General features: G+C 37.0%; 1 protein-coding gene across 2 annotated transcripts in view; it reads right to left on the bottom strand.

Moving 5' to 3' along the window:
• The window catches only part of DPH6 (diphthamine biosynthesis 6), a 344518-nt gene that overhangs the window by 235936 nt on the left and 95936 nt on the right, over positions 1-12646 (bottom strand). For both annotated transcript variants that reach the window (XM_023230224.3, XM_023230226.2), the window contains exon 5: positions 11446-11564. In XM_023230224.3, coding sequence (XP_023085992.1) covers positions 11446-11564 — 119 coding nt within the window. The remainder of the gene's footprint in view (positions 1-11445; positions 11565-12646) is intronic.

Below are 12646 nucleotides of genomic sequence, written 5' to 3'. Positions count from 1 at the left end.
TGGGGAGTTATACCTGATATAAATGATGAATTGATGGGTGCTGACGAGTTGATGGGTGCAGCACACCAACATGGCACAGGTATACATATGTAACAAACCTGCACGTTATGCACATGTACCCTAGAACTTAAAGTATAATAAAAAAATAAAAAATAAAAAATTAAAAAAAAAATAAAATATTGCTGATACTTATTTTGTTTTTCAGAGTCAAGGAAACTTGTTTGGAGCTATTTATGGCCTTTAACAGAGTGAGGCATACTCCTGTAAACAAAATTTGGAGCATATTTGTTTCTCTCTGCCTGGCTCCTCCAGTATTGGGAAACTGTCAGCATTCTTAGCTTATGGCAATATGGTTATTTGCATCAGTGCAATAAGAATCCATTTTCTCTTGCAACAGGATGTAATCGGAGAAACTGGTTGTTTTATCAAGGCTTTGACTGGAAGGGTATGCTTCCTTTTAAGGAATCAAGCTCAACTTGCAGATCCAATAAAAACCCCTTGGGAAAACTGTCTATAGTAGATACTTTGTCTACATAGTCTCTGTACAAAGTTCCTAACCTGTGGTGAGTAAAGAATGTCACTTTCTAACAGGTCCACGAACCCCATGTTCTTGGGACCTCAAGAAGAGAGGAGTTCACCCAACTCACAGTCATTAGAGTGTACAAACCCATGGCAGAGCTTGGCTTTAAAAAAGGAAAATAAAAGTCCTATCTGAGATTCCGTGTGGAATAGAATTCCATCAAATCCAATTTAAAAAGCCCATGTAGAAATAATTATTCTTGCTCCACCTTATACAAATAATCGGGCCAGGTATGAGACTAAAGTTATTTTGTAAACAACTCAGTCCTGTTATGCTTTGTTTTTTAAAAAAAATGAGGACTGGAGAGAAATTATGTTTCAAAACTTACACATTTGCCATTAAATTCCAGACCTGTTAGTTATTTTTTAAGTTCTTGCCTACATTTTAGGCTTACACTGCTTATTCCTGTGAGCCAACCAGCAATCTCTGGCTGCAGCTCCGAAGGAACAAAAGGGATGGGTAATGTAAAAATCTGGTTCAATATTTTAATTCTGAGCAATTATCCCGAAAGTCCTGCCAGGTGATGGGAGTAAATAGGGGCCTATAACCTGGAGGTTTCCTTTTTGGGAAAATAAGACAAGGAGGGCTAACCAAAGCCAAGCCCCATGCCCCCAAATCTTAGCAACTCTAACTACAGCCACCAGTTATCCAGGCATGTCAACGGCCTTGGGATTTAAAAATTGTCCTTACCCACCCCTTTTTGTTTCATTTTGACACGTTTTCTAATAACCAGGTTTGTCTCCTCTCGCCTTCAGGTCATCCAACTCCAAACATTCATGCAACTGGAGCCTCAATGGCCCCCTTTAACCGCAGAACCTTAGATAGGCCTCTGAGGGAGATCTGACTCCGCCTTCCCAAAACAGTGCCTCCTGTCAGCAGTACGAAGTGATCAGTCTTTATCCTCATCCCTATCCTTATCCTAATGGCAGTTATATGTCCTTCTTTAGGAAGGGAATGATAGAGGCAGGAGGCAGATAAGGGAACCCGCACAGGGTCCTGCCTGGGCACGCCTGCAACAGACAGGGGGTCTGCATGCGCACTGGGAGAACGGGGAGGAGCCACCAGGAATATGTGCCTTATGCACCAAAAGCAATGGCAACAAAAGACAACATTGACAAATGGGGTCTAATTAAACTAAAGAGCTTCTGCACAGCAAAAGAAACTATCATCAGAGTGAACAGGCAACCTACAGAATGGGAGAACATTTTTGCAATCTATCCATCTGACAAAGGGCAAATATCAAGAATCTACAAGGAACTTCAACAAATTTACAAGAAAAAAACAAACAACCCAATCAAAAAGTGGATGAAAGACATGAACAGATACTTCTCAAAAGAAGACATTTATGCGGCCCACAAACGTATGAAAAAAAGCTCATCATCACTGGTGATTAGAGAAATGCATATCAAAACCACAATGAGATACCATCTCATGCCAGTTAGAATGGCGATCATTAAAAAGTCAGGAATCAACAGATGCTGGAGAGGATGTGGAGAAATAGGAACGCTTTTACACTGTTGGTGGGAATGTAAATTAGTTCAACCATGTGGAAGACAATGTGGCAATTCCTCAAGGATCTAGAACCAGAAATACCATTTGATCCAGCAATCCCATTACTGGGGACATACCCAAAGGATTATAAATCATTCTACTATAAAGACACATGCACATGTATGTTTATTACAGCACTATTCACGATAACAAAGACTTGGAACCAACCCAAATGCCCATCAATGATAGACTGGATAAAGAAAATGTGGCACATATACAGCATGGAGTACTATGCAGCCATAAAAAAGGATGACTCATGGCCTTTGCAGGGACATGGATGAAGCTGGAAGCCGTAATTCTCAGCAAACTAATACAGAAACAGAAAACCATACACCGCATGTTCTCACTCATAAGTGGGAGTTGAACAATGAGAACACTTGGATACAGGGAGGGGAACATCACACACCAGGCCTTGTTGTAGGGGGTGGAGGGCTAGGGGAGGGATAGCATTAGGAGAAATATCTAATGTAGATGACGGGTTGATGGGTGCAGCAAACCACCATGGCACATGTATACCTATTTAATAAACCTGCATGTTCTGCATGTGAATCCCAGAACTTAAAAGTATAATAACAATTAAAAAAAATGAACTCCCTATACATACATACACACATACATACATACAGTGGGAGAAGGACAGAACCAGGAAATCACATACCTAATGTAAGAGCTAAAAGTATAAAACTCTTAGAAGAAAACGTAGGAGTAAATCTCATGACATCAAGTTAGGTAAGGATTTCTTAGAAGTAACATCAAAAGAACATGTAATCAAAACAAAAAATGATAAATTGGACTACGTCAAAACTAAAAATGTTTATGCTTCAAAGGGCACCACCCAGAATAAAGAGAAAACCCACAAAATGGGAGAAAATATTTCAAATCACACATTTGATAAAAGACTTATACTCAGAATATATATTAAAGAAAACCTACAACTCACTAAAGACAAATAACTCAATTAAAATATAGGGAATGGATTTTAACTGGCATTTCTCTAAAGAAGATAGACAAATGGCCAATAAATACATAAGAAGATGGTCAACATCATTAGCCATTAGAGAAATGCAAAATAAAACCACAATGAGATACAACTTTATACTCACCAGCATAGCTATAAGACAGACAGAAAATAATTAAGTGTTGGCTAGGATGTGAAAAACTGGAACCCTTATTCATTGCTAGTGGGAATCTAAAGTGGTACAGCCACTTTAGAAATCAGTTTGGTGGCTGCTCAAAATGTTAAACATAGAATCATCATATGACACAGAAATTCCACTCCTAGGTATATACCCAAGAGAAATGAATACATATGTCCAAAGAAAAACTTGTACACAAATATTCATAGAAGCATTATTCATAATAAACAAAAAATAGAAATGACTCCAATGTCCATGGACTGATGAATGGCTAAATAAAATGTGGTATATCTTTGTAACAGAATATTACATGGCAATAAAAAGAACTCAATTGTATATGCTACAATTTGGATGTTTCTTGAAAACACTATTCTAAGTGAAAGAGGCCAGTCACAGAGACCACATATTGTAGGATTCCATTTTAAATCTATAAAGATATGAAGATACAAAGTCCTCATGGCGCTTAAAACTGGGAGCAGGGGAGCAGGGGTTGGGGGTAACTTGAGAATGATTACTAATCAGCATGGGATTCCTTTTTGGGGAACACAAATTCTAAAACTAGACTGTGGCAATGATTGCACAACCTGTGAATACACTAAAAAAATTGAATTGTACATTTTAAATGGGTGATATGCATAGTGTGTTAATTATATTTCCGTAAAACTTAAAAAATAATGTATAATCATAGTAGCTATATGCTCAGACAATACAAATAAAAAGATGTCTTAAAAATGAGAGGGGAAATTCAGAAAAGCACATACAAAAAAATCTTTTTAACTGTTCTCTGAAATTACATAATCAGTAGTGGCATTAGCATTGTTATTCTGAAATTGTCTCATACACTGTTAACATTTTAATATAATATCTATATCTACTGGTATGCTGAGTCCCAAAAAGAGTTCCCTGCGGAACTCTTGCTGGAGCAGAACACATTCTTTTTATTACTTACAAAGAATAAGTAAATAATACTGTTCTGACTTTTCTCTGCCCCAGCTCTTACTCCAGGAGCAAGGTGATGAGAAAGAGACATAATCTAGCAAGTAATTCCATCTACCATAGGTAAGGGGTCTGCAAAAATAAATCTGAGTATTGATTTAGGAAAAAAGAGGCAGCTGTTCCCCCTTCCCTTCTGAGAGAGTTTCCTTGGAAAAGTCAAGAGAAGGATATGTGCTTTCACACTTTGGAATGTAAATAAATCTTCCTGGGGGGAAAAACTAGTGTGTCTCCAGCTTCACAATCCAACAGATGTCTCCAAGGTCCTGGTCTCAACCCTTCCTTTGAAATGTAAACAGATACCTCAAGAAAGGTAAGTCTCTCTGGAGTTTTCACTATCTGTTCAGCCATAAAATAATTTCTAAAAGTTGTCTTTTAGCCTAGGTCTCAAGTTTCTGTAAAATTTGTTCAGAAAGTCCTAACTGTGCAGAGACATAAGAATATGTTCTCTACAGTCCCACATACAATGTGATATTTATTTTATAGTGTAATACAAAATAAATATGAAATTGAGTTAAACCAAAATATTAGCTTGTTAAATCAGACTCAAACAAACTGGACACCTTACCCAGTTTCAACCTTTTCTGATAATTTCAAGAAGAAAAGTAATCAGGCAGCCTAACAAGGTAGAGTTCCAAGACCATCAGAACAGCTCTCCAGGTCCTTCACTGCTATACTCTGGCCCAGATTAGCACGTGAGGTCAGTTAGAATTACAGTACCATTCTCTGTCTCTTCCCAACAAAAACAACTTTTCTCATGCACGTTCACAGTCACAGTGACCAGGTTAGTGACTAGAGATTACTGTTCAATAAATTCGGGATTCCATTTGGCTTGAGGATATAATTATACATAGCACAGTATAGGTTTTACAAGTCATTGGCTTCCAGATAACATTATGAAACAAGTTCCCTTCAGGACAACATAATGTCGTTCCTTTATCCTTCCAATTCTAATCAGTGTAGCATGAGAAAGACAAATTCCCTTTTTATCTGTGATACTTGGGCCATTGGAGAACAAATACAAAGGTCACACTGTTCAGCAATGTCCCATAATTTAGGCTAATCATAGCGTTCCCGTAAGTGGGCATCCTTAGCTTGGCTACTAGAACTCCTGGCCATTGATCTTTAAAAACAACAACTTCCATAGCAATTGGAATATTCAAGAGTCTTTCCTGCTAAGAGTAGAAGCCCTCTTCTTGCACTGCTGACCAATATGATGTTCCATTAAATACTCTATTAGTCCAGTCATTTAAAGCTTTCTTGTCCCTCTAGGGCCATTTCCAGATGCAGCCAGTCTCCTGGAAGAGAGCTCCCTCTAGTGTCTCTATTGGGACTAGCAACTCCTTTTCATCACGAGCTTTCAGGAACATGATTTTGGTCTGATTTGGTCTGATATTAGTAATGGTCCTCAAGACCACTACTAACAATGCCTTCAGAACATCAAGACAGCAGAGACAATATTTATCAAGCAACAACATGGGTTATTACCATGGTACATTAGTAAACTTTGTACAATTTAGAAAAATAGTTTGCACACACACACAAAAGTCCCATGAGATTGTCATTTGGTATATTATGTACCAAATACAGCTCTCTTTGGGTGTGTCATAGGCTTTTCACAAACATACTCTGCATAATTCCAGACAGGAGTTGTTAGTAATATTTATTCATTACATTACATCCAAATCCATCTCCCTCAAGGTGGTCTTCCAATTCCCTTAAATGAATTCCATTTGCATTCACATATTCTATATCAGAAGGAAATCAAGCTGTAACAGGCAGTAGAAACCTGCTCTCCATTATGCCTAGGTAGATGTCTTAGCAACATATTGTCTTGATTTATGTCCACAAGGAACGCAAAAGCCCTATTGTTTCAAATCCTCCATCTATGTACTTTAATTAGTAATGGTGAAATCATCAAAAAACAAAACAAAACAAAACAAAAAAGAGATCTGAATGGTAAATATAGTTGACCCTTGAACATCACGAATATGAACTGCCTGGATTCACATATATATGGAATTTTTTCAATGAGTATATTTGGAGAGATTCGTGACAATTTGAAAAAAACTCAACATATGAACCATGTAGCCTAGAAATACTGAAAAAATTGAGAAAGATATGTCATGAATGCATGAAATACATGTAGATGTTCATATATTTTATCATTTACTACCACAAAATATATAGGAATCTATTATAAATTTACCAAAACACATACATATTCACAGGTGAGAGAAAGGTAAACAAACATAAAGATGCAGCATTAAATCATAACTGCATAAAATTAACTATTATTATCTATTGTTACTACTGTATTAATTTTGTAGCCATCTCCTGTTGCCATTGCGGTGAGCTCAAGTGTTGCTAGTGTCTGCTTAAAATACTATGTGATGCTAATCATCTCTGCATGAGCAGAGCATTTTCTGTCTCCAGTAAATTGTGTATTACAGTAAAAAGTGATCTCTTGTGGTTCTTGCATATATTTCATTGGGTTTAGTGTAAATACTGTAAACCTCGAGTAACACCATGGGACCCCTACGAACTGCCACTAGTGATGCTGGACGTGTTCCCAAGACGCAGAGAAAAGTCATGACATTGTAAGAAAAAGTTGAAGTTCTGTAGATTGAGATCTGCAGCTATGGTTGCCTGCAATTTTGGACAAATGATTCATTTTGTAAACAGATGACATAAATTTGCAGTATTGATAAATATAGGACAGTACTATAAGTGTATTTTCTCTTCCTTACTTTTTTTCTTTTTTTCTTTTCTTTTTTTTTTTTTTTTGAGACAGGGTCTTGCTCTTCACCCAGGCTGGAGTGCAAAGGTGCAAAGACAGCTCATTGAGGCCCTGACTTCCCAGGCTGAAGCGATTTTCCCGCCTCAGCCTCCTGAGTTGCTGGGATTACAGGCACACACCACCATGCCCAGCTAATTTTTAAACTTTTTATAGGGATAGGTCTCCTTATGTTGCCCAGGCTGGTCTCACACTCCTGACTCAAGCGATCCTTTCATCTTGGGCTCCCAAAGTCCTGGGAATATAAGCATGAGCCACTGTGTCTGGCCTCTCTTCCTTATAATTGTCTTAGTAAAATTTTCTTTTCTCCAGCTTATTTTATTGTAAGAGTATGTAATACATACAACATGCAAAATGTGTTACTTGACTGTTATGTTTTTGGTAAAGCTTCTGGTCAACAGCAGTAGTTAAGTTTTTTGGGGTGTCAAAAGTTATAAGTGGCTTTTCAACTGTGCAGGGGGTTAGTGCTCCTAACCACCTTGTTGTCCAAGGGACAACTGGATAGCCTACAAACCAAGACATGAGTGGGAACTGTAGTGAACTGCTCCTACATTGAGTAATCAAGGGGCACTCTGCCACTCTATTCCTCTAGATTACATAGGTGGAATCTTTCTTTTCTTTTTTGAAACAGAGTCTAGCTCTGTCGCCCAGGCTGGAGTGCAGTGGTGCGATCTCGGCTCACTGCAAGTTCCACCTCCCAGGTTCACGCCATTCATTCTCCTGCCTCAGCCTCCTGAGTAGCTGGGACTGCAGGCGCTCGACACCACGCCTGGCTAATTTTTTTGTATTTTTAGTAGAGATGGGGTTTCACCGTGTTAGCCAGGATGGTCTCGATCTCCTGACCTTCATGATACGCCCGCCTCGGCCTCCCAAACTGCTGGGGTTACAGGCCATAGGTGGAATCTTTAAGTAGAGCTGTACATCACCAATTTCCCTTCTCTCTAGAAAACACATCCAAAGTGTTCTCTCAACATCAGTTAGGTTAGCATCAAATTTGAGAGAGATATCCAAGACAACAACTCAACTTCAGCAAGAATAGAGCAGATTGGCATTTACCAAGGAGAGATACCAAATACCTTATTATTTTCTAGCCCTGAGGCTCTGCCATGTTAGGTCACATGGTTACATCTCTCCACAGAACTTGAATTCACTTATAAGTGCCTTTCTATCTCTTACACATCCTCCCATTTCCATCTATTACCTGTTTTGACCCATACCCTTTTCCCCACGATTGGGCTAACTGGCTCAACGGTTGTATTATAAACCCACAGGGACAGTAAAACAGCAGTCTTGTTAGCACTTCTCCTTGGCAGATATTACAGGATTTGACACATAAGAATCACAAGACACTTGGCTTGTGTTTATGCATAGGCCTTAATTTGCCTACACAGAGTGAAGTTATTCACACCCCTAAAGGCCTTTAAGAATATGCACTGTTAAAGGTAATGGTATTAATATTGTGTTTTGTGCACTGATAACACTTTCTTTTGGTATGTACAACTCTAAACTCGGGCCTAGGACCATTAGATCAGGGAAAACTAATAAAAAAATCTATGAAATGGGAAAGATATATAGTTGTGAACTTGCATCCTCCCCTATCACCTCATTCCTATCTCCCAATCCTAGAAACCTTGTAAGTAGAGTCCTAGCATTATTCCCTTTCACAGTCAATGTTGCTACACCATCATTTAACTGAATAAACTAACCCTTAAACCCGTACAGTTTTTTCTAGTGGTCAATTTAGTTACTTTGGAAACAAATATATCTTTCAAGAAACACGAGGTTTTCCAGTGATAGGTAAAAGTGGTTTCATGTTTTCCCTTTATCATGTATCTCTTTTTTAGCAACTAGATAACATCCTGCTAAAAGCAGTCCAAAGATACTCTTTCCCTCTGGTAAATACTCTTAGTGATTTTTTTGTTTCTTTGTATGTTTTTTTGCCATGAGGTCTGTAATTATATTTACAGGAAGATTATAGAAGTTCTTCCTTCTTTCTTTCCAGGAAGCCTACCCCAGTTACTGGAAAGAATGGATAATAGATCTGCTATTTGGTCTTTTTGTTCCCCCAAATTATGGGATTTTCTAATAAATAATATCTCTTGTGATCTTGGTAATCATGATTTACTGTGGAAGAAAGAAGGCAGAGATAGAATACAGAATTATTATAATCCTTATGTTGTCTTGAATTTGATTTTAAAATATCATGAACTCATGAGTCATTAGATATACACATACAGACATACATTATTTCACATTCAAAGAAATCAGGGCTTCCTGAAAAAAAGGATGTTCTAGCTCTGGGACAGAAAATGTGTAAGATGACCACTTCGTGGCAGCATTGTTTATCACAGTGCCAAACTGGATACCACCTACATGCCATCAATAATAGAATGGACAATTAAATTGTGGTGCGATAAGTTAATTAAATTAGAGTCTCCCACAAGGGAACACTATACTACAATAAAAATGAACACACTATTGCTTCATTCAATAATATGGATGAGTCCCTTAAAACATTATAATGAAACAAAGAAGCCAGAAATTTTATGAGTTCATTGATGCCTATAAGACATAAAGGTTATGTAACATAATTATAAGAAATATATTTGTATGCATTCATGTAGAACTGACCCTTTTCTATTATAAGACCATTTCATAGAAAAATGGTCCACAAAATTTTACTGATCCCTCTCCCCCATAGAAAGGTCTTATTGTCCCCCCCCCCTTTTTTTTGGGGGGGCTTAAATCCTGTTCTGACAATTTTAAATGGGAGGAAAAAGGCTTAGCAACCTATATTGCATCATTTATATGTTTCTATGTCTTCAGAAGTACTGTCTTTCTTAATATTATTCTAAAGAATAACTTTCATCTTTGCACACCTATAGGCAGTCAGTAGAAACCATGTGCTGTAAATGTTAAAATCAGATCTATGTTTTCATTACTGAGATACCAAAGACAAATCTGCTCAGTTTTTACATTTTACCCAAAGGCTTGATAAAGCTAATTCCCCATCTCTAATCCCTACAGAGAGGCACACATAGAAATGAAAGAACACACAATATCGGTCATATACTATTAAAAGATGGCAATAAGGTCAAATTCTTTGACTACCTTTTCAATAAGGGAGGTCTCTATGGGTCCTAATCCAGTCTTTTATCTATCTGGCAGTAAAAGGAATAGTATGTGTACCTTTCAGTGAGATGTCAGGTGAACTTCATTACAGAACTATGTAATCTTAGAAAATTCAAAGAGAGAGCGAGAGACAAAGAAAAAGCAAGAGGGAATACTCTGTACAGAATCACCCAGAAATTCACATGACAAATATATTTATGATGAGATCGTTCATCATGAGAGCTGCTCGGCAACCTTTTCTCAGAAATAATAATATAACACCACTCAATCTTTCTCGTTTTAACAGCTAAGGAGATCAACTACAGATTCACTAAGTCAAGCTTTCAACTGAAGACAACACCTCAACTTCAGCAAGAATAGAGCAGCTTGGTATTTACCATGGAGAAACATCATGGGGTCTGTACTCTTTCTCTTAATTTTATTTAAAAAGTGAATGTATCTGTAAAATCTTCTACAGCTCGAGACCTCACTATTTCAGAGTTCAGCAAGGTAAACACTCTCAAATGAGGTACATGATTTAGGCTTTGGGAACTCTCAGGCTTCAGGGCATTTTCTGTAACAGGTTCACGAAATGAATGGACTGGACTCAAACCCTATGGTTTCTCAAAAATGAATATAATTATAGCAATCCCAAATAAATTAAATGTGTTCATATGTAATGTCCATACTTGAATCAGATTACCACCTGCCTGCTGTGTCTATGCTAACTAATCAGGTAACATTTTCTCAAACATGATTTTCTCACCACCTCCAACAAAAACCAGTACCCTATCTATTTTTTACAACAAAAACAAAACCATCACTCTATTTTAGCATTATTCAAAATATGTTAAAAAATACAAGGAATATATCATGTTTTGTGTCAAATACATATTGTAAGAAGCTTCCAAAAAACTCCAAAACAAAACAAAAATAACCCTTGTATTTCCTGTCTCCAACAAGCCTAAATTCCAAACCCCTAAAAAAAAAAAAAAAAAAACTTAAATTGAAGGACTATAATACAATATCAGTTTTAGAACCAGTTATATATTTAAAAAAAAAAAAGCCTCACTAGTAATCACTTTGGCAAATGGTCAAAAGCCCATTTTAAAACTTCCCTTTCTTCATGCAAGGAAGGTGCTTACTCAATTTCTTCAGCTGTGACTCCACATTTTTATATTCTAAATCAGTTTTCTTTGTTCGTTGTAACTACTTATTAGTGAATTGAGATTATCTATGTGGCAACAAACAGCTCCCTTGATAGTTTGGCTGCATACCCAAAGCTGCTACTTTGATGATCATTGCTTGAATGTTAGATGATATCATCTCTCTGAGCAAATCTTCCTGGTTTCTCTGCCAAAGGTAAGCTAAAGGCTGGAGATTAAGCCTTTTACACCTACAAAAGGAAAAGAAAAAGAAAGTCAGATGATATCTTAATATTTTATATTTGGATCCACAGCAATTACTTTGATTTGAAACATAATGCTTCGTTCAAGGAATTAAAAATATATTTTGCATAATGAAGTTTATATATACAACATAAACATATTTAATTTCCATGGGCTATGCATAAACTGATAAAAATGAAATTTCTAGGCATACTAGAAATAATAATTTTAGTAAGACTCTTAGTTTAGTAATCTATGTAAAAGAGTTTACAAATGCCAGTATTCTCTCAGTTTTAAAACTTCCATGGGTATCAAAATTTTGAAGCATATGTAAAGTGGGCAAATAATTTATCCTAATAAAACAGCCGCCTATTGATTAAATTAACAATAACTGCAGTTACGTGAATTATTCTAAACTACTAACTTTGATTTTTTTTTTAAGAATTTGTGAATAAAAAGAAAATACTAAGAACAAAAAGTATAATGCTGCAGGCACTGTACAAGATATTTTCCATTATTGGTAAAGTAGAAAAAATATAGGTTTTGGAGTGAAGACACATCTGAATTTAAAACCTCATTTTGTACTCTAGCTGCACGGCTTTTGAAGTCAAGTAAAATCTAAGTCCTTGCGCTTAGTTTCCTAGTTCATAAATAGGGGCAAAAATAGTTCCTTTCAAAGTTCTTAAGAGGATTAAAAAATGTGAAATGAAATCATCCTTCCCTTTCCTTCACATTCCACAGCCAATCTACCACAACGCAGAATGTGATTATTCCTCACTAATACCACTGCTAACAACTTGGTTTGAGCCACCATTCTCTCTCATGTCAACATCCTAATTTCCTTCCCTGCTCCACCCTCAACCTTTTAAAATCCATACAGCAGCCAATGTGATCCTTTTCAGACATTAAATAGATCATAGTATTCCTCTGCTCAAAACCCTCCAGTGGCTCCCCATCACTCCATGGATCTCGCCCTGTTTAGTTCATGCGCTTTATTTCCTACTACTTACTCTCTTCTCACTCCATCCTACCACTGCTGCCTGCTCACTCTTGCCTATTACACTAGTTGTGTTCTCACTTGCTTCATGCC

The sequence above is a fragment of the Piliocolobus tephrosceles genome, chromosome 6 (assembly GCF_002776525.5).
Source record: "Piliocolobus tephrosceles isolate RC106 chromosome 6, ASM277652v3, whole genome shotgun sequence".
NCBI classification, from domain to species: domain Eukaryota; kingdom Metazoa; phylum Chordata; class Mammalia; order Primates; family Cercopithecidae; genus Piliocolobus; species Piliocolobus tephrosceles.
Note: the sequence above shows the minus strand (reverse complement) of the source record. Positions and strands in the feature narration are given on the sequence as shown.